The 23,904-nt window shown below is 45.3% G+C and overlaps 1 protein-coding gene across 2 annotated transcripts in view; it reads left to right on the plus strand.

Moving 5' to 3' along the window:
* LOC135906571 (medium-chain acyl-CoA ligase ACSF2, mitochondrial-like) overlaps positions 1–23,904 on the plus strand; it is a 467,079-nt gene that overhangs the window by 245,172 nt on the left and 198,003 nt on the right. Inside the window, exon 7 of one of the 2 annotated variants that reach the window (XM_065438015.1) lies at positions 19,969–20,064. The exons of the other annotated variant lie outside the window; for it this stretch is intronic. Within the exon in view, the coding sequence (XP_065294087.1) occupies positions 19,969–20,064 (96 nt within the window). The remainder of the gene's footprint in view (positions 1–19,968; positions 20,065–23,904) is intronic. 2 annotated transcript variants of the gene reach the window in all.

Genomic DNA, 23,904 nt, shown 5'->3' on the forward strand with positions numbered 1-23,904 from the left:
GTGGTTGAAGCTACATAAGTACTCAGTTTTCACACAGCTTAATTGCTGAGCAAGTAATAAAGCGGTACGCTGTGCGCCTCTGCATAACCAATAAAATCTGACTACTTGACACTGTACTAAGGCTGCTGCTTGATAGTGTTCGGCAGTTCGGCTTTGGTTTTCTGATATACAGAACTGTTTAGGTACCAGTAGTTTACTTTGCTATAAAATGGAACTTGGAGCACTGCTCATTTACACATAAATAATGCGACAGCAAATATAACACAAGGACAGGAATATGGGTCTCTTAGGAAAAGTACATACACATTATGAATATAATGTGATGTGATGCCTCAATGAAACAGAAAGCAAAGCATAGAAGTGGACGGCACTTCCATGCCACCAAGGTTATTGGACACAGTACTTCAGAAGTGCCCGCAACACAGTCAAAGAAGGCAAAGCAGCATTTCTTTGCGTTCAACACAATGCATTGGTGGGCTAGTTGGTGCGAATCCATAAATACTTTGTTAGGCGCAAAACAATGGACACAAGAAAGACAACCAGCACAAGGCGCTACTCTCAATTGACATCACTTTACTGCGTCACTCCTTTATAGATAGTAGAATCTAGAAGAACATGTGCAGTGAGCACCATGTGCAGGGACCGCCAACAACCCATCACAAGAGCGCACTCATGCGACGGGATCCAAAAAACCATATTGAGCACTGCACAAGGTTAAAGAAGGCACACTAATGCACTGTGACCCCAATGACTGTATGAAGAAAGCTTCCGATAACTCTCGGGTGGTGGTATCACAGCACTTTTTCAAAATCATAGTATCACGAAACATGGCTTTGCACTTCCATATTTTACAATGTTGAGCCAAATGGGAACCTGTGCCTGTTGGTATGAATCGCTTATGTTCGCAACGTTTCGTGATACTACGATTTTGAAAAAGAGCCGTGATAACCACCGCCAGAGAGTTATCGGAAGCTTTCTTCATACAGTCATTGGGGCCACAGTGCATTAGTGTGCTTTCTTTAACCTTGTACAGTGCTCAATATGGTTTTTGGGGATTCTGTCGTATGAGTGTGCTCTTTTGATCAGATGTTGGTGGTTCCTGCACATGGTGTTCACAGCGCATGTTCTTCTAGATTCTGCGGTCTACAAAGGAGGGACGCAATAAAGTGATGTCAGTTGAGAGTAGCCTTGTCCTGTCGTCTTTCTTGTCTCGATTGTTCAGCGCTAAAAAAGCAATTATGTATTCCTTGTGTGTGTTTGAAGATAGCTCCACACGCAGTAGCGATTCCCGTATTGCTGCCCAGTGGTTTAGCTTGCCGCAGCTTGAAGTGCAACAAGATATAAGGAGAGAAACCTGCATTATATTCTTGTTGCAAAGAAGAATATAACGTGAAGTGCATTCTGAGGCCAGAAACTATACAAAAAAATTTCATGATGCACCACTGTGCAGGGTTTTATAGCAAAGTCAAATACATTTATTGTAAATATCACGCTATGATGGTACACAATGGTGGTAATCTCTAATAATATAAAAGGTGCCTTAATGTTACAAGAAAAGTTGGCATTACTTAATAATAGCCCTGTAATATTTAGCATGCAGGGGCACCATTTGGTTAAACAATAGTGATGTAATGTCTATGTACACAAGTATTACCCATGCATTGCTGCCATTGTCCAATAGCCATAAATGAACGAATAAAACTTGTATACATAGGTATTACATCTCTATTGTTTACCGAAGTGGGTAAACTATGTCTGCCTCATACAAGATTAGAATTAAATCATAAATTATATATAGTCACCCTAACAGTAACACCTCATTTAAACTTCACAGTAAGTAGACGTAACCTATTCAAAGTTTATATGTTGAATGTAACGAACCCTCATTACAGCAGCGCAGAGCATTCCTCACATTTCCTTACGTACTCAGAATTCAGTCATCACCGCAACACATATGCTACAACATCGTCACACAGTGCAACTCACTCTTACACTACACAAATAAACCAAACATGATTAGGTCACTTGTACTGCGGTATGGGCAATACTGTCGGGATTATGAAATTCCCCACGAAGTCCTCCAGGTTGCCAAGAAACCAGAACGGTTAGCCCCGTGGTACGATTTCACGCAGTTGTGCGACTGGACATTAACACATTTAAAGAAAAGAGACACTCCTCACGAACACACTATACAAGAATTCCGTGCTCTTCAGGACCAATATCAACATCACATGCAATTCTACACTGATGGGTCCAAAACAAGAGAACACGTGGGTGTAGGGGCCGTAACAGAAAATTGGGAAAGAAGTATTCGTCTACCAAAAATGCCACTGTTTTCACTGCTGAAGTCCACGCTGTGTGGGTTGTAGTTAAAAAGATTATCACTGTCAAGCACAAAAACACAGTCATATACACTGATTCCTTAAGTACACTGAAGGCTATAAACCTAAAATCTGAGTGTGAACCCCTGTTAGGGGACATACTAAACATGGTCGCGCTTAACAAATATGGGAGATCAATCCACTTCTGCTGGGTACCAAGTTATGTTGGGATACCGGGTAACGAAGCAGCCGATAGATATGCATCGATGGCAGCGAACAAAGAGATAACAAACACAACACTTGCATACAACGATAGCATCCGCGCGATTAGAAAAGCCTTAACGGCAAAATGGCAAAACGAATGGGACCATTGTGCTGACAACAAGCTACATCTCACGAAACCCATAGTTGTCGAGTGGAAGTCATGCTACCATCAGGAGCGGTTCATCAATGTAGTTTTATGCCGACTACCCATTGGGCACACACACCTCAAGCATAATTACTTACTTACGAAAGAAGACAAACATGCGAGGAATGTCAACAGCCACAAACAGTTATCCACATATTACTCACATGTACGCAGACTGAAACCCACAGACGAACACTTTTGCACAAATTATATCAACTACACCTACCTTTACACCCTGCTCTAATTTTAAGTGATGATCCGCTAGTCCCATTATGTGACTTTCGTAAATTTCTAGACGACACTGGATTTAACATAAAATATAAATAATTAACAAAGCCTTTTCCTTCAATACCTGGATTTTAAAACACCCCGTATTTGGCGCAGCATAGCCTTTGCCGCTTTTGTGCCATTAAACCCCATTTAACTAAGTAAGTAAGTAGACGCCTGTTGATGCCAGCCTCCCCCAATGATAAACTGTGCTGCATGCTTTACAGAGAAATTATAGTGGTATCACTAAACTCTGAAGCTATTCAGGACTGCAGCATTGTAGAAGTCATCTACAAATGTCCCATTCCATGTGTAACAGCCTCGCTTGCTTGCACATCCTACCAAGTGCAAATTAAAATCACTTCTCCTTGTTTAGCATTTTTGCCTGCCAGACGACATTCCAATGTCATCAATATATTAACATATTACCTCAAAGAACCTAATTTGGCTTATAGATTAACACCTTCGCATACTGCCGCAGCTATACTCTGTCATATGCGTTGCAATCATAAAGGAGTGCTTGTCCACCAGCACTCCAAAGTCACTAACAGTGAATCACCTACACAGCTTGATTCAGGTGGCAGGTGGCAGTCATGATTCAGGTGGCAAATAGCTAAGAGAAAAAAAATCCACTCACTTTGAGAGCTACAATATCGCGATAACTTGAGAGAGATGGACCCATTGCAGGCAGCAGACCTCTCCTCAGCTCCAGCACAACAGCAACTTGCCTTTCAGTAAAAGAAAAGGATTGATTAGTAATGATAAGTTACCTTGTTTTTGCTGAGTATCAATACAATCTGACTTTCATGCATATCTACTCTCCGCTTTAGTAATACAACTGAATTATTCGTAAAATAAAAGAGTCAATGATGATACCATTAGCTTCTCTTGTATGTCCAATTTTTTTCGCACTGATACCCCGTTTACTGCTTGCTTACTGACACGAATGCCTTGACTGCCCAGACATCATTCGAAGCAACACGTCTTGCTGCACTGCAAAATGTTGCACCGAGGAAACACACCAGAGCAGCCAGAGCAAAGAACTTTTTTTTTCTGGTCACAATTAAAACGAGCACCCAAGCAAGAAAGTAACGATCACAGGTAGTGAGCGACTGCTATTGTCTCGAACGTTTATTTCCGTATTTTAACAGAAGTTCTTGTATCGGATACAGTATGCTCTCAAGCCAATACAAGCGTCAATGCAAGTTCGCAACTGAACGCAGTTTTGTTCTACGCTTTTAACGCGAGTGAGCAAAAGGTTAGAAGTACCTCACGGAAATTACGATCGAGCCGATCGCGCTACGATTGGAATCGATCTGAAAAGATAGGGTGATCCCTTTCACCATTCATGCGTCAGTTTTGCCCTAAGACGTTGCATAGTGGTCTTTTGAAACAATATTTCTGTTCGCGACACCGGCTTACCAAACATCACTTTAACACCTACGTTAAGCAAACGAAATAAGATTAAAATGGGCTTACCTCATGAGCAAGTTACGAGTGCGCGTAGACTGTTGAACATCCGTTGAGAGCAAGCAGGATATATCCGCGTCCAAGCGGATACGTGCACCCAAACACAGGACAACTTCGATGCCGCAGCATGCAGAGTTTTGTACACGAAGTGAAAGACATCCAGCGCAAATATCTTCGCGCGATGACGGCAAACGACGAGCGCGCAAGAGTACAAAACACAGCGACAAATTCGGAACTTTGCCAATTCGAACGTGCCGAGACCCAAGCAGCGTAACCATCCATCGTTTCTGTTCTTCACTCCCGATGCGTCAATCTCTCTTCCTTGGAGTCTTGCTTCGCTTTTGAGTACAAATCAAGAGATATTTACGGCAAATTAACAACTTTTACAACACGACACGAAAAATTCCGGCTGACTACACATGTGAAGCTCCGTCTGCCACTCCTAACCAGGGTTGCCAGGTCCAAAATGTGAAAAGTAGCCAAAAAATCTCGGAAAGTAGCCAGAAAAGTAGCCAACTTTGGCCACATAGAAAAATGTAGCCAAAAAAGTAGCCACGCTACGGAAAAACGTTGCATTTTCATTTATTATGCAACTCTGAAGACATCATCACAGCCAATACTTAAAGTTGCTTTTAGTAAATGTAGGCGCATACAAAAAAATATTATGAAAGGTGTATAAATGAGTACAGCTAAGAGCGCTTCGATCAGCATGTAATATGACTAGAATATTATCACCAATCAGAATCACAGTGTAAATGAGTTAATCTTGGCGCACATTTCTCGAAGTAGGTCAAAGCTAGAGGCATCCTCGAGCGATCGCTTTCGCGATTATTTACGTGCGATTTTGCATCTTGGCATCGGACGCGTCGCAGGCCGTTTGTTACGCTCTGCAAAGTGAGATGCCGAGTCGCGCGAAATCTCGCAAGAGTGATCGTATTCCAGAATACAGCTGTATATTTTCAAGCTGGGAACACATAAATGGATCGACTACGCCGAGAGCGCGCCAGCCAGACCGACCGCTGACATGCTGGTAGCATGTTAACGTTTATCCCGTGACCAGATGTCCAAATGTTCAATTTTGCAAACTTCGGGCAGCTTCGGGTTGTCTTAGGATACCACCTCACGTTGCCTGCCCATCAGGACCGGCACTAGCTGGCTGCCGTCCGGCTGCCAGCGGGCTGCCAGAACTCCGAAAATCGAAGAAGCCCTATGTGTGGAAGGTGGAAGGCCTGACGCAGAACGTCAATGCGAAGATGGAACACGCTGTGACGTCACCGGTGTGAAATCCTTTGCATGAAATGAAAGCGCCAGAGTCATATTGAAAATGATGATGGACCAGCTTGAAAATATTTGAAGTGTCCTTGTTGCGGGTTGGCCTAATATTTGATAATGTTGCTGCATAATATGAATACACAAGTTTCTATCTAATTTTTACAATAGTCAAGCTATTTCAAAAGTAGCCAAAAAGTAGCCAATTAGCGAAGGCATTTTTTTCCCCGCCAACAGCCTCAAAAAGTAGCCAATTTGGCGGAAAGTAGCCAAATCTGGCAACCTTGCTCCTAACAAACGCGCAGCGCGCGCTGTCCCCTGGTGCTGCACTCTGTGAGCGCGGAGAACAGAACAGAATCGGTTTCGTTTGCGCATTTGCGCTCTAGTTACTGTATCGTATCAGTTCAACGAGCACAAGCTATCTTGACACGCTGGAACGACAGGTGCCTTCCCTTGCCCTCAATTTCCACTACCCCCTTTCCCTTGCTCTGGTATAAAATGCCCAGTGCAATAAACATAACAGTTCACTGTTGTATTGAAACGCCTGCTGTTGGTTTCTTCGACGGGGACCCGGTCGATACAGTTACTGGAACTGCAATATAACTGCTTGACAATTAATTGAATTCTAAAAGAGGAGAACAATTTCTCTCGCACAAGTTAGTGCGTTTTATACAAAGGGAGAGAGAATGCAAGAAGCAGAAAGGTAGGGAGGTCAACCAAAGCGTTCGCTACTGGGGATAGCAAACCCCTGTGCTGCAATGAAGTGCAAAGCAATGCACTGCGATGCGTCCATAATCTCTAGTATAGTGATAATTTGGGCTGGTTGGTGTATGCAATGAACGAGGAAATAATGAGTTGTGTCAAAACATTACCCATATATAAAGCACATGGAACTAATGGTGTTGCATTCTAGGTCAAAAAGAAATAAAGCTTGAATCATTACATCTCGGCACTGGGCGTTCTTTCTTTCCGTATTATCTTTTTCTTCTTTTTGACAGTACACACAGTACTAGCACGGTAACAGGTCCTTCATCTTCAGTCACCTTCCTGTAGTTTACACACATGTCGGTGCATGTTCGCGTTCTTTATTCTACCCTACAAGAACGAGCGCGCGTACCGGTCTTGATTCAAGATGAAGCGCCAAATGTTTCCGATTACATCTTATCGCAAGAATTAACACATGAACAGTGAAGATTATACGTAATCGATTTGTCTCAATGAATGGGCAGTTATTGTCAGAGACGAGATATTCTGTAAAAATTATGGGAATGAGTTAAACCAACTACATTGAAGTTCAGCAATTCCCTTTGACACATAGGTTAATTGCTTGCTGCATTCGAAAATTTCATCCGACCGTTGTACTTGGATCTATGGGCGTCTTGCGCTGGAGTTTCAGGTATAGTAGCAGCGCCTGGTGGCGGCGCGGGAAACGACATCTGGGTCGTACCAGCTTGGGTCGTATTGAGCCCTGGCTGTGGCGAAGCACGTTTCTAGGCCGAGTTTTGCGTCGATTCGCACTTTTTTCTGCCCTGTTGCCAGTGCGAAAAGGCTCGTCACTTCTCACAGACCATGCCGACCACGCTTCGAGCTCGCCGCAGCCTATAGTTTAACGAAAACGGACTCTCCGTGTGCCGTGGGACGTAATGCTAGGAGCAGAGGGAATACGTGACGCCGAAACGGAGAGACCTAGCCCAGCCTCGAAAAGGCGTCACCGTCATTACTTCTGCGTCGTGGGCTGCCATGAAAAAGAAGGCCTGAATCCCAACATCAGATTCTGCCGTTTTCCTTCAAGGCCTCACGAGGTGGAGCGTCGGGCGCGCTGCATAGCTGCAGTTCGTCGCGCTGAGCAAGCGAAACTTCGCGCCATGCTGGCTGCTTCGCCTGTCTTGAAGCTTGCTTGATTATCTGCGTTCTAAATTTTGGTCTTCTGCACGTACAGTACCGACAGCAGACCGACATAGCAGGAGGCACGGCTGGTTATTCACGATTCGAGACCCGGCCCCAGCGACAATTAACAATTCGACCGATGCGAAGTGGTCGTACGTGAAGTGACCAGGTGTGTGCAAATGAGCACAAATGGTCGGGCTCATTCGATGACAATTCACTACTCCACTACGAGGAGCACAGATTAAGAGAGTTAAATGCGCTCATCCTTGATCTCAAGCCAGCACGTTGAGGCAGCGAAGCAAGGCAGTATTGATTGCAGCACATTGATGTTCGAGCGCTGTCATTAAACCTACATCAAGCGAGCATTGCACGAGCTCGCGCTGCAGCGCGATTCGCACGTACGTGCGAGCTCATATGCATTGCATCAGTTATTACCAGTTACTAAAAGGGACAGATGGCCGCTACTACAACGCAGGCATAACTACTTGTTTAGCGGCATGCAGTCAACAAAGATTGCAGGAGGCCCGCCGTTTCGCGGCATGTCGAAAGACCGCTGCCGTCGCGGCGCCTACGATCGTGCGCTCGAGCAGTCGCGGCGCGTACCGTCGTGTGCTCGAGCAGTTCCGCACACATGATGTCTGCTTATCGCTGCTGTGGATTCATTTATGGCAAGCATTTCCTCGCGTTTGTGCGCCTGAATCTGGCGGCTAGCGTGCAAACCTTACCTGATGTTCCACTTCGTACGCGACTCGCTTCACTTGCGATTGACACCGTGCTAAAACTTCACCGCCTAATTCTTGAACGGCGTACACGCATTCGGCACTGCATAATTTCTTGCCTTTACGCAGCGTGCCATCCCTAAAAAAATCTTCGGCGCCCGATATTCGCTGCAGGCCGTGATACAGCACAACCGAAAGTGGCGGGTCCATATTGTAAACGTGCTTTCCGAAGCAGACGTCCGAGCTTGGTACGACCCATTTTAGGACAGAGGGCGCTTTTTAGCGCCTTTTTCGCAGCGCCCAGTGGCGTAGCTAGTTCGTCTGGCACCCGGGGCCCATAGGTCTTCTGTCACCCCCTCCCCCCCCCCCCACGGTTGTAACCGAGGAAGGCGTGGATATCGACAATTTCCGGGTTTAAGTACCAGTACAGCCGCCTTGGACACCGCGCACGTCCCCCGGATCCCCCTCTCCTTCGCTTTTTTTCCCCAGAGATCGCGAATGCAGCAGGTATTGGCGGCGAGCAATTAGGGAGTCGCCATCTATCGGAAGCTCCTCGCTGGCGTAGTATGAGGGATCACGCAGCCCGCTCCTCAACGGTTTTGCTATCAGCGCTCACTGAAAACACCACGCGGGAGCTCTCCCGGACATTTCTGTAAGTACTTTCGAAACGAGAGAAGGTTTTTACTGTCTATATTATAATCTTGGGCAAACTGAAAGCACAAAATCGTTTACAGACGCTATCTCTTTGTGGAATACGTACAGTGAACGCCACTGTGCGCCGTCGCCGCGATGGAGTCTCCCGAACCGGCTTCTTGCGTGAAAGGTAGGTAAACGCTGAGAGTAAACTATGTGAAATATGTTCTTATAGTGTTTGTATAACTAAATTGAGCATAATAGAATGAAGCCTCAATGCAGCGATCGCACAGATTCGCAGCGACCGACTGCGTGTCTGCATGCTTGTCCGCGCACTGTTTAGCTTTCGCCGCGTGCGCGTTTTCGCACCGTGCCATAGGCCGCGGAATATCAGCATTCGTCAGTATACAAGCAACCATTGCTGCGTGGGCGCTATCAGAGCTGTTCAAAAATAATATCATAGTAGAGACTTCGACGTCTACAGGGACTGTGATGTGCCGTCGCGACAATTCAATCTTTATTTTTTTCTAAATTCTTGGACATTTCAATATTATTTCTCGAGTTGCGACGCACTATATGTTTATCGGTTTTCTCAGCGTGCGATTTCCCGCTGCTTCTTTTTTTGTAATCCAGTGCATTATTTCATAACACAAACATGACCATATGCCATGCTTCAGAAGAACTTCAGTTTGGCCTAGTTGGTATTTACTGCAAATCATATTGACCGCAAAAAAGATGGGGACAGAGGAAGAAAACACATAAACAGCACGGGCGGTAACTTTAAACTGTTTTACTCATAGCAGCGAGTGGGCATATATAGGCAAAAGGAACATGCGCAGATCGCAGCAAACAAGAATGCACAACAGCTCAGCATGGCAACCAATTATCATAAAAAATCTATTTCCGCTTGAAACAACCTAATGGAGGTATCGCTAACACAATCTTGGCCTTTCTTTTTTATGTGGTAAGCCTCCATCAGTTCACGTGCAGTCTGGTCATGGCTTCTCCCCAGAATCTTTATCTCCTCAAAAAGAGGTGCACAGCGACAGGCATTGCAGTGCGCAGGTAAGTGCGCCAATTCATCTTTCGCTAACTTTTGTTCATGCTCCCTGGCTCGATCATTTAGGCACCGTCCAATCTGCCCTATGTAGGACTTGCCACACGCCAGGGGGATTTAGTACACAACTCCTACATTGCATTTGGCATACGGCTTGGTGTGGTTCTTACCACAACCTTGCCTTCCTGGCGCGGCTCTGCCCCCGCACCTCCCGTGATCCTAAAGGAAGGCAAGGTTGTGGTAAGAACCACACCAAGCCGTATGCCAAATGCAATGTAGGAGTTGTGTATGAAATCCCCCTGGCGTGTGGCAAGTCCTACATAGGGAAGACTGGACGGTGCCTAAATGATCGAGCCAGGGAGCATGAACAAAAGTTAACGAAAGATGAATTGGTGCACTTACCTGCGCACTGCAATGCCTGTCGCTGTGCACCTCTTTTTGAGGAGATAAAGACTCTGGGGAGAAGCCTTGACCAGACTGCACGTGAACTGATTGAGGCTTACCACATAAAAAAGAAAGGCCAAGATTGTGTTAGCGATACCTCCATTAGGTTGTTTCAAGCGGAAATATATTTTTTTGATAATTGGTTGCCACGCTAAGCTGATGTGCATTTTTGTTTGCTGCGATCTGTGCATGTTCCTTTTGCCTATATATGCCCACTGGCTGCTATCAATAAAACAGTTGAAAGTTACCGCCCGTGCTGTTTATGTGTTTTCTTCCTCTGCCCCCGTCTTTCTTGTGGTCAATATGATTTGCATATGCCATGCTTTTTTAATGTGCTTCTTACCGCTCCCTTTCCACTCCAGTGAACTTGCCAGTATCTATAGCATCGAGAAGTTCATAGACTAAACCGTCATGACATTAGTCGGGCAGTGGACTCGGGCGAGCGTCTCAGTGCGCGTTTTTCGAACATCCCAGACCCGGCGCCGTAGCAGAAATCTTCCTCGCGCCTGTGCTTGCTGCATACCCGAGTTCCAGCCGATGACTGTTTGCCGGTTTTGTGTTTCGCGAGGCCAAGCTTCACGCAGCTTCTTCTCCTGCGGCTACGTATGAATAAGGCTGACACCGGGCTCCGTTGCGCAGGTCCGGCACTGCGGCACCGAGCAGTAGCCTACCACGTTGCGCGCCTTCAAAGGCAGCCACTACCTATTGTAGTGCTTTCAAGCGTTGTAAAGGAGACACTCGAAGCGGGAAAATCTCGCCATTAAATGAGGACCGCAGCATACGAGGGAATTTAAACACTTGTTTTCAGCTCGCTTCGGCGCTCTCGAAGCAGCCGACGCGGCCGCTATGTCCACGTGATCCCTAATAGCACGTCACGCCGACGGAGGCGCCAGCTTTTCCAGTGCTGGAGCACGAGGCCTGCACACACAGTTCTTTCTGCGTCAACTAACACAGGGTGGTGCACTGATAACTTGTGATAAGCGCATGTGCACATCTTCTGTCAGACTGTAAGGCTTGGCAACCAATACAAATGTGGCATCGTGGCAAAAACGGGTCACGTCACAAGTAAAAAAAAAATGTATGAAGTTTTAATTACCCATTTTAACGGCAACAGTGCATTTGCAAAATTGAAGGCCGGCATTCATATGTTCCCCAAAAACAACTTAACAAAAATCGTCGTAGGTACTATGGCCCGCAGTATTTTGGCTGTGGACAGCCCTGAACGAAAACGAAAATTAAATTGTGTCTCGAGGCTGATCTCCCCCCCATATTAGAACAACGGAAAACGCCACCTACCTCCCTGCTGCGCGGGTGCCAATGCTATGACAATTACGAGTTCTCTTCATTCTAATCAATAAAGCCTTGTTTTTATTTGCTGCTATAAGGACAAACGTGATTATGCGAGCTGCGGTACCAGCAAAAGATTGGGAGCAGAATAGAGCACGCTTCGCGTCGGTTCTTGGCGTCACCATAAAAAAAAGAAGACCGCGATGAAGCCCGTGCCAGCGAAACCTGTTTGTCTGTACTCGCAAAGGAGAGGGTTGAGGGATCAACGTCACTGGTCCACTATTTTATATTTATTTCGCTGCTGCCATACTGGGCGCCGCTCGCAGTGCCAAAGTACTGTAGGTAGTAGCACCCAAAATGATTGTGTTTAAGAAGCTTTTCTTGACTTAATAATACGAATTTAAGTTCTCAATTCTTGGAATTGAATGCTTCCTCTATAAGTACTAACTAAGGAATTATTAAGGATATGGTTATTACTTATCTGCCATATTTTTCACGCTACCGAGTTCCTAGTAATCACAAGGACACAAGTCTTCATCGAATATCGGTAAATATCGTTACAAAATTCACGTTTATTTTGTAAAATTCTGTGCAGCCGACACAGACACTGTACTTGTGACATGAAGTCACACAATAACAACAGCGTTCTGAAACATTCGAGGGTAGGAAGGAAAATGTGAAACATAACGGCAGGTTTCGTAGCGGCTTCATCGGAGCGAGTGGGAGAGGGGAACATCGCGGCGCCCGCGACTATACAGCCTGTCGAGTCATACGCCGCCAAACTCTTCGGCCGCACCGAGTCTGAAGACGATCCAGAGAAGCTGGCGAATTTGACGGCAGCACTTATGCAACGTCGCTCTCCACGAACGCTTCGCCGTAAACGCGAGCGCCGGGCGCGCTGGTTGAACGCGCTCTTGCTGCTGACTTTGTTCGCTGTGCGTTCTGAACAGAAGAGGGACCAATAACCTCAACGCCTTACAACGCCTGACTATGTTTAGCGACGCCTGCTCCCAGCATGAACACATGGCACGAGCGCACCCCACATGAGACGTTCCGCTAAGGCGAGCAGTTTAGCGACCATTCTGCGAATAACACATTTTAGCCCGCACATTCGTGCAATTATTTCGTGGGGTGTTGATAGAGCTGCAGCCGACAATTCTGCGGTGCAACGCATCGGGTACATGAGCTCGGGCTACTGGATACAGGAGCATTCTTTGCCATTTGGGCCTAGTCGAGTAGGTGGAAAGACGGCTGTCTTCAGGCAAATGACACCCCCCCCCTCCCCCACTGGCCCCTTGCAACCGGGGCCCCCGGCCCCCCCTGTTGCCACGCCACTGGCAGCGCCCCCTGGGCAATGCAAGAGCCCCATAGGCCGCCAGCCCCCTTCGAGACCATTTGTTGCAAAATGTAAATGTCGTTACGGTTATTATACCACTCCCTGCGTTTCGGTACTGATTTAGAGTGCACACAATTTTTGGCGTATACAGAGCACCAATGTTATTCCCAGTGCACCAGCACCTGAATGCTGCAAGCTTGTTTATGTATGCACGTATGTCCACTGCTCTTCGTTCACTTAAACATATATGCTGTGTTATTAACTACAAAGCGCTTAATTTGAGAACATTGCGAGAACACGCATATATTTGCGCATATGATAATAATAATAATAATAATAATATATGGGGTTTTACGTGCCAAAACCACTTTCTGATTATGAGGCACGCCGTAGTGGAGGACTCCGGAAATTTCGACCACCTGGGGTTCTTTAACGTGCACCTAAATCTAAGTACACGGGTGTTTTCGCATTTCGCCCCCATCGAAATGCGGCCGCCGTGGCCGGGATTCGATCCCGCGACCTCGTGCTCAGCAGTCCAACACCATAGTCACTGAGCAACCACGGCGGGTTGCGCATATGATCAGCGAGGCCCATATGCGCGGTAAACTGCGACCGCAATAGAAGATGCGTATATATATTTATACGATCTGTTATTGCAGCTTTTGGTAGAAGGCTAGCTCTCGCATATTTTGTACGCATCTTCATAATGCGTACAGTTTGCGTGTTCAATAAAATATTGTTAGCTGAAACTTTACGAGTACGAGCGCTCATTCAGACAGCTTAAGTTTTCTCACAATAGTACGGATGTTCGCATAACAAAAATACGGAATTCTGTCTGTTTCGTCTAAAACAGTGTATAGCCGTACATATGATTACAATGAAAATGTCCGTAAAGCTGAAAACGGACAGCACTTTCCGTATATTAACGGTAGATTTTGCCGCATTTTTGAAATATGACATAATTTCCGTATTTTTACCCTGCAGTTCTCCGTATAATGACTGAAATCCTCCGTATAATGACGGAAATGTTTTACAATGTAGGCCGTTGTCCTCCTGTGCATTGTCTGACTGTATTTCAGAATGGCTTGGGTGAGCTCCGCTCTAAAGGCCGTTCCTCTGTCGTAATGAGGACTTCTGGGGCGCCATGTCGCAGCAGGATGTTTTCGACAAAGAATTTCGCCACTTCGGCTGCGCTACCTTTCGGCAATGCTTTAGTTTGGGCGAAGCGCGGGAGGTAGTCACCAGCGTTTTATTGGGCGAACTTGTGCCCTCAAAGACAGGCTACACTCCAAGAACAACGGTAGCGGCGAACACGCTCGGTGATCGTCGAAAATCTGATCAGTGGGTCAAGCGCGTCGGCTTTTATACAACAGTCGTCGAATGTTACCGACTAATCGTTGGGACCCGCGTGCCTTCCACAATGTTCTGCACCATTCGCATCACGCGATGAAATCAGATAACACAAGATTTGGCGACAACAGACAGAGGATAGAAACATTGATAACTTTACAGAAACTTCGGATGAATGCAGGCGCGTCGCGCGCTCTGCGATAACATTTGTTAGGCAGTGAAACGTGGTCGCCCCATAAAGATAAGTACACGTTCCTTCGTACAAATAAGTACAGTATCGTCCCCTCGTTGCTGCGTTGGCGGGCGCTGCACCTCTTCTAATGGACCCCCGGTTATCTGCCCTACGCATTACATGGCCTGCTCAACTCCATCTTTAAAATTTAAACTATAATAACGGCTATTCCTGTTTGGTTCTGATCCAAACCACGTTCTTGTGGTATCTTAACGTTACCCCTAAGATTTTTCGTTCCATCGCTCTATTCGCGGTCTCTCACTTATTCCCGACCTTCTCTGTTAAGCTCCAGGTTTCAGCCCCATATGTGAGCACCAGTGGTATGCAATGATATCACACTTTTCTTCTAGACAACAGTGGCAAACTCCCAGTAAGTATTTAGTAACGCATGCCGTATGCACTCCAGCCCATTTTAACTGTGTGAATTTCTTCTTCATGATGAGGGCCTCTGTGAGTAACTCACCTAGATAAACCAACTACGATACAAATTCTGGAGGCTCTCTGGCGATCCTGAATTCTTGTTCCGTTGCCAGCTTATTGAACATTGTATTTGTCGTCTGCATCTTGATATCCGTGGTCACATTTACACTTTGTCGGTTAAGGTCCTCAATCATTAATTAAGCATCAATTCATTATCAATCATCATTAAGCCCTCAATCAACAGGACAATATCGTCTGCAAACTGATGCTTAATAAGATAGCCATCGTTTATCCTCCCAACTATGCCTGCCCAGTCTGAAAGCTTAAATACTTCTAAACATGCAGTGAACCGCATTGGAGAGATTGTCTCTCCTGGCCTGACCCCTTTCTTGAGGTTAAACTTTCTACTTACCCTGTGAAGAACCAAGGTGGCTGGGATATCTTTCTAGATATTTCCCAAGATATTCACCGATGCCTCTTGTACTCCTTCATTGCGTATTGCCTCTATGAGCACTGATATCTCTACTCAATCAAATGCCTTTTCATCATCTTTAATAATAAGGGGGCTGACAGATGGAGTTGCACACGTCGTAATAATGTTATAAACAGGGATAATGTGTCTCAGAAAGGGTAGCCAACATGTCGATAGGAGGACCGATATTCGTCAAAGGCGGCCTCGTTTTCTTCGGCGGGTCAGCTTTAACGGATTTCTTAAAGCCATCCGAGAGGTTGATTGCATTGCACAGATTTCTTGATTACGCGAATGATGGCATAAATGTGGTCCATTCTCGAATATGCCTTTCTGATGCCAGTTTGTTGTCTCGGTCGACTGAAGTGAAGTGGTGCCCTCACTCGATTGCACTCTATCTTGGTCGATACATTACACAATATTGAAAGCAAGCTAATGGGCCAATCATTTTTTTCATTTCCTCTGTCTCCTGCCATATTAATTAGTTTGGCCTTCTTCCAGCTCTTTGATACACTCGAAGTCGTGAAGCATTGCCTATGAAGGGCCGCAAGCTTTTTAAGTAAAATGTGTCCTTCATCTCTGATTAAATCGACTGTTAATCCATCTTCTCCCGCGGCTTTTCCCCAGGTGATCTCTTGCAAGGGCGTTCTAATTTCAGTGTTAGTTACAGAAGGAGCCTCTGTGTCCTGTTCTACAGTACTTCGAATGAGGTAGCTGTTCTGATCTCGTTACTGTACAAGTCAATATGGAATTATTCTGCTGCATTTATTACATCATCAAAATCGCTGGTGAAAATACCCTGCTTATCTTTTATTGCATACAACTTGCCTTGTTCTTCTCCAAGATTTCTTCTACTTTCATGCTGCGGAAATTGTTTACTGCTTCCACACTCTTTTCTATATTTTAATGTCGAATATCCCTTACTTTCTTCCTGTCGATCAATTTTGACAATTCAGTGAATTCTATCTGATCTATTGAGTAAGACATTTTCATTCTTTGTCGTTTCGTTGTGAGATCCTTTGTTACTTGGGATAGCTTAACTACTAGTTGCCTTAACTGGCACTTCAACGGCTGCTTCTGAAATAACCCTACTTAGTGTTTCATCAATTACTTTTACGTTACTTTCATGTTCTTTTTGTAAAGCTCTATATTTGCTTGCCCGAACCAGACCCACTTCATCTGCTTTTATCGTTACTGCGTCTAGGTTGCAGTCTCAATTCAGTCAGGGCTGGCGCGCGTCAATGCTCAGAGCACTTGAAGAATTTAGATATTTAAAATTGAAATTTTTGTCTCGGAGTGCTAACCGCCTAATAGCAATATAAAATACTTCTTGAAACAGCCTTTATTCCATTACTATGGTAGTAGACTAGACCGGCAGTATTAGGATTTATAACAAAGTGACAATATCCGCAGTACCGTAGACGAAGCGAAACAATAATATGTGCGTTAAAAATTGGCATTCCGATAGATGCTGCCATTGGCAGGCAAGGTAAAGTGAACTCACTCAAGCTCACTCTCTAAATGTATAGCTTATGGTTCACTCACATGCACACAAATCATATTCAAGCTCAACCGGGCCCGATACTTATCACGGACTCACTCGCCGAGATCAGGCATTGGCTTGCTTGTTCAGAATCAAACTAATGCTCAGCACTACAAGTCTCTCCTTGTGTAGGTGCTCCCTTCAGTAACGACAGTGAAGCAGTAACATGACTCAGTGAGCAAGACTTTTTAAATTTGGCTACAGCATATTACTTCTTCTAACACTCAATTTTTAAGTAACTTGTATGTTTTGACTCACAAAGGGTGATGTCCATGCGAAATGTCCATTCTCCTATTCTGTGGACATTCCTGTGAAGCAGTTCCTTTGTAACACTGGCAAAACAGGGCAATGTCTTATTGTGCGCCTCACAGAAACTTCGACATTCAGTAAGTAGCACACCGTTCTCTTATCTTGCGTCATATTTCTTATAGTTTAAGTGTGAAACCTCGTTCGAAAACAGTCATTTTCTTGCGGAATCCTCACCAAACTTCGCGAGGAATCTCACCGATGGATTTAATCACCAAGAATTCCACCATGCATAAGCCCAGCATCACCGTGATTCGCCTAATGCTTCTGGCCAGCATTATCTTTGGCTTTGTTAGATGAGTGCCTCTGAACAGCGGCACATACCCAGTGCCACATATCGAATAAACCAAGTTCGTCCGGAGGCTGATTTGGAACCCAATCCTATCATTACAGCAGCCCGATGCGCTACCCACTTGACCATGATCTACCTAATAATCCCAATGATCGAAGCTAATAGTCTAACGGGCAAATAAATAAATAAATAAATAAATAAATAAATATATATATATATATATATATATATATATATATATATATATATATATATATATTATGCAGGAACGAGATGGCGAGCTTTTTGGAAGACCTATTACTGAACGTTTTCGGCTTGCGGACCACTGTACTCTGATGAAGGCTGGTCCGCCTGCCGAAAACGTTTAGTAAATAAGTCTTTTAGCACGTTCGTCTTTCCTGCGTATGTTAGCTCGGGTCTTGCGTGCTGCACTTTAAAGACACCCTGTACATATGTGTATGTGTGTATATATATATATATATATATATATATATATATATATATATATATATATATATATATATATATATATATATATATATATATATATATATATATATATATATATATATATATATATATATATATATATATATGCAGGCACGCGATGACGAGCTTTTTGGAAGACACATTACTGAACGTTTTCGGCTTGCGGACCACTGTACTCTGACGAAGGCTCGTCCGCCTGCCGAAAACGGTTCGTCAATAAGTTTGCCAGCAAGTTCGTCTTTCCTGCGTATGTTAGCTTGGGTCTGGCGTGCTGAACTTTAAAGACACGCTGTATTTATATATATATATATATATATATATATATATATATATATATATATATATATATATATATACATATATATATATATATATATATATATATATAAATACAGCGTGTCTTTAAAGTTTATATATATATATATATGTATATATATATATATATATAGGCATAAAAATTTATCGTGCCACGATTTGTCAGTGCCTTTTAATGCAATATAGCACTGCCAGTCATGTGCCGTCAGTCTATCCTGTTGCCTCACTGACGGTGTTACTCGCAAAAAAATCTAGTATGTTTAATCTCAGTCCCGAAATGTCGTTCTTGAAGTTTTTAATATTTTAATTGTACAAGCTGTACTTCTGGCAGCGCGACATTTTTGACGTCTAATATAGGAATAAGTCGTCAGTTCGTCAGCATGCCCATTGAAAACTGTCATTTTCATTGGCTATAACTATTTTGTCACTAAAAGTTTTCTCTTCCAATTCTGCAACCAGGCCTCCGCGATTGGTAAAACATTTTTTGGACCACCCCTACTTCCCCTGCCTGTCATGCGCCGTCAGCAAAACCGCGACAGCTGCCCATCTGATGTGTCGTGTGCACACTGATTTTGCATGATTGAACACGATCAAACGAAAAACAGTTATTTTTAATTTGGCGCCGTTTCTCCATTAGCCTTCTGCTATTGGTCAAAACATTTCGAGCTGCAGCGACTTCACCTGTCTGTCTCGCGACGTCACAAAACTGCGAAAACTCACCGCGTAAAGGTGAGCACTGCGCGTTAAAGATGCATTAACACGCCACACAAAACTATTTTTTTTTTCTGAATAGGCGCAGGCTTCCCTGTTCCGAAAGAATAGAAGATGGCTGCCGCCGATCGGTCACGCACTGGCTACTCACACCCGCCGGAGGGCATGGGTTTATTTGCGTATAATAATTCGTTTTGCGTGGCCATGCAATGTTTTCGAGCAGTTTCGGTGCGTGTACGACCTCGCTCAGCCAACTCTTCTTTGCTGAGGGTCCATTTTAGAGGCATTCTTAACCTTCCGTTGAACGCCACCGTGATTTTCGAACAGCCACCGCAAGCCAACTAAGGGTAAGCGGACCAATCGCAGACGCAGAATGCCCCTCTTCATCCAGTTATCTATTTTCAATGCGCTGGCTTGGCCCTATCGAAACCCTGTCCACTTGAGCGTGCTCCTCGCCTTCTGGTAGCCAATTACAAGCGAAAAACCACTCAATGGTGGCTATGCTCCTTTCGAAAGCAAAGAGGAGTGACTTCCTATAAATTGAGAGAGCGTTTGATTGGCTGGTGAGGCTACGCTGCGGGTCACCGCCCGATGCTTGCGTCCGCCGTTACGTAATTTAGTCATCGGGAGGTTGGAATAAAAACACATTGGAATTGTTATACATTATAGGGGCCCTGGGCCATGTAAACCACTTGGCAGTATGAATGTGGTAGTGTTTACACCGTCATGTTTATATTTACAGGGGTCCACTGGCACGCCGAAGATCATTCCGCTGAGCCACTTCAACTTGGTGAACGCCTCTCACTTGTTCCGCCACATGACAGGTTTTGAAGCCGAGGTAAAGGACGTATTCTTTAATTTGCAGCAAAGATGCGTAAATGACTCTTAGGCAGAACAAAGTGACTGGTTCATGTCTGTTTGTCTGTCTGTCTGTCTGTCTGTGTCTGTCTGTCTGTCTGTGTCTGTCTGTCTGTGTCTGTCTGTCTGTGTCTGTCTGTCTGTGTCTGTCTGTCTGTGTCTGTCTGTCTGTGTCTGTCTGTCTGTGTCTGTCCGTCCGTCCGTCCGTCCGTCCGTCCGTCCGTCCGTCCGTCCGTCCGTCCGTCCGTCCGTCCGTCCGTCCGTCCGTCTGTCTGTCTGTCTGTCTGTCTGTCTGTCTGTCTGTCTGTCTGTCTGTCTGTCTGTCTGTCTGTCTGTCTGTCTGTCTGTCTGTCTGTCTGTCTGTCTGTCTGTCTGTCTGTCTGTCTGTCTGTCTGTCTGTCTGTCTGTCTGTCTGTCTGTCTGTCTGTCTGTCTGTCTGTCTGTCTGTCTGTCTGTCTGTCTGTCTGTCCGTCCGTCCGTCCGTCCGTCCGTCCGTCCGTCCGTCCGTCCGTCCGTCCGTCCGTCCGTCCGTCCGTCCGTCCGTCCGTCCGTCCGTCCGTCCGTCCGTCCGTCCGTCCGTCCGTCCGTCCGTCCGTCCGTCCGTCCGTCCGTCCGTCCGTCCGTCCGTCCGTCTGTCTGTCTGTCTGTCTGTCTGTCTGTCTGTCTGTCTGTCTGTCTGTCCGTCCGTCCGTCCGTCCGTCCGTCCGTCCGTCCGTCCGTCCGTCCGTCCGTCCGTCCGTCCGTCCGTCCGTCCGTCCGTCCGTCCGTCCGTCCGTCCGTCCGTCCGTCCGTCCGTCCGTCTGTCTGTCTGTCTGTCTGTCTGTCTGTCTGTCTGTCTGTCTGTCTGTCTGTCTGTCTGTCCGTCTGTCCGTCCGTCCGTCCGTCCGTCCGTCCGTCCGTCCGTCCGTCCGTCCGTCCGTCCGTCCGTCCGTCCGTCCGTCCGTCCGTCCGTCCGTCCGTCTGTCTGTCTGTCTGTCTGTCTGTCCGTCCGTCCGTCCGTCCGTCCGTCCGTCCGTCTGTCTGTCTGTCTGTCTGTCTGTCTGTCTGTCTGTCTGTCTGTCTGTCTGTCTGTCTGTCTGTCTGTCTGTCTGTCCGTCCGTCCGTCCGTCTCTCTGTCTGTCTGTCTAAGAAAAACAAATCTCCACCATCCTCAAAAAATAAAACATTAAATCCCACATGCTCTGTCTTCATCAACACTCATTATCACAAGGGTTCCTAAACAAAACTCACTCCACATACATTCATAATGTGGTTACGGCTCGCGTTGTACGGGCCTCTTTTAATATCCAAAGCATTCAAGCCTTTCTGATATCAAGGAAGAAGAATACGTTAGTTCCACTGGTTCCATTTATTGCGGCACCTATTGAATGATAGGTTATTGCAATCTGTGCAGCGTTGGTGAAGTCATTTCGGAAACAGTGTTGGAACATTCAAATTAGCTAACATGAAGCAAGATAATCTTTAATGAATGGCTGGAAATATGCTTAGGTGCGCTATAAGATAAGAAACGTAAGCATAATACGGTAGTTTTCGGCTAACTATTGAGATACCTTTTTATGAATTACCAACTACACGAGCAAAAGAACAATTATGTTACCCCCTATTATATAAAAAAGTAATATTTAATAATGTCGATGTTGGAAAGCTGACATTGGCTATTTACATTGACTATAGTAAGGCGCTTGATCGTGTAAATCATATCATAATAGAAAATAAACAGAATAAATACGGCATCCGTGATGTGGCCAACTCGTTGTTTCGATCCAATATGTCGGGGCAAGCGCAGTGTATCGTTATTGAAAACTACTGCTGTTCCTATCACTGAACTGATTCAGGAGTTCCACGGGGCAGTGTTCCAGGCCCGATTTTATTTAATATATTGTCACGACTCTGGATCAGGATGACAGAAGAAAAAACCAGCTCTGCATTCAAAGAACGCAAAAGCCGGCGCGTCAACTTCTTTCAAAAGGAGCTTGGTTGGTGCTCGTGTCGTTCAATTTGTTTTCTTCTGTTGCTAGCCTTTAGTCGTGACATTAGACCCCTCTTCCTAGCAAGCATCTTCCCGATGTTTCATTGTCACGGCAACAGGACCAGGACACGCGTGAGGTGCAGTGCATTCACTCGAAGAAATAGGGCTTCTTCCGGAACACGTGCACAACCTCCCGTAGATGCCGTCGGCGCCTTGAGCAATGCGGACTATAGAAAGAAACCTTGTAATTGACATCAGTGCGTCGCCGAAGAACTTTATACGGCCTGAAGTAGCGCCTTAGCAGTTTCTCTGAAAACCCACGAAGGCGAATGGGAGTCCAAAGCAAAACTCTCTGTCCGCGCTCGTAGGAGACTAGTCGGTGACGAAGATTACAGCGTCTCGAATCGTAATTCTGCTGCCTATGAATACGTATGCGAGCAAGTTGTCGTGCTTCTTCAGCACGCTGAGCTAAGTCTTGTGCATCCGTTTCGATGCCATCGCATTCCCGTATCAGCATCGCATCTATCGATTCCAGATCAAGCTACAGAACAGGTATTCGGCTTTACCTCAGGAAGAGGACCTTGGTGTTGAAGTAATGAACGACAATCTTGTGGGCATCATTAAGGAGTGTGCAATAGAAGTTGGTGGCAACTCCGTTAGACAGTATACCAGTAAGCTATCGCAGGAGATGAAAGACCTGAACAAGAAACGCAAATGTATGAAAGCCTCTAACCCCACAGCTAGAATAGAAATGGCAGAACTTTCGAAGTTAATGAACAAGCGTAAGACAGCTGACATAAGGAAGTATATTATGGATTGAACTGAACATGCCCTCAGGAACGGATGAAGCCTAAAAGCAGTGAAGAAGAAACTAAGAATTCGCAGGAATCAGATGTTTGCGTTAAGAGACAAAGCCGGCAATATCATTACTAATATGGATGAGATAGTTCAAGTGGGTGAGGAGTTCTACAGAGATTTATATAGTACCAGTGGCACCCACGACGATAATGGAAGAGAGAATAGTCTAGGGGTATTCGGAATCCCACAAGTAACGCCGGAAGAAGTAAAGAAAGCCTTGGGAGCTATGCAACGGGGGAAGGCAGCTGAGGAGGATCAGTTAACAGCAGATTTGTTGAAGGATAGTGGGCAGATTCTTCTAGAGAAATTGGCCACCCTGTATTCGCAATGCCTCATGACCTCGAGCGTACCGGAATCTTGGAAGAACGCTAACATAAACCTAATCCATAAGAAAGGGGACGCCAAAGACCTGAAAAATTATAGACTGATCAGCTTACAGTCAGTTGCCTACAAAGTATTTACTAAGGTAATCGCAAATAGAATCAGGAACACCTTAGACTTCTGTCAAGCAAAGGACCAGGCAGGATTCCGTAAAGGCTACTCAACAATAGGGCATATTCACAGTATCAATCAGGTGATAGAGAAATGTGCGGAATATAACCAACCCTTATATAGGGCTTTGATTAATTACGAGAAAGCGTTTGATTCTGTCGAAACCTTAGCAGTCATGGAGGCACTGCTGAATCAGTGTGTGGACGAGCCGTATGTAAAAATACCGAAAGGTATCTATAGCGGCTCTACAACCACCGTAGTCCTCCATGAAGAAAGCAACAAAATCCCAATAAAGAAAGGCATCACGCAGGGAGATATGATCTCTTCAATGCTATTCACAGTGTGTTTACAGGAGGTGTTTAGACACCTGGATTGGGAAGAATTTGGGATAAAAGTTAATGGAGAATGCCTTAGTAACTTGCGATTCGCTGATGATATTGCCTTGCTTAGTAACTAAGGGGACCAATTGCTATGCAAGCTCACTGACCTGGAGAGGCAAAG

The sequence above is a fragment of the Dermacentor albipictus genome, chromosome 5 (genome assembly GCF_038994185.2).
Source record: "Dermacentor albipictus isolate Rhodes 1998 colony chromosome 5, USDA_Dalb.pri_finalv2, whole genome shotgun sequence".
Classification (NCBI taxonomy): Eukaryota; Metazoa; Arthropoda; class Arachnida; order Ixodida; family Ixodidae; genus Dermacentor; species Dermacentor albipictus.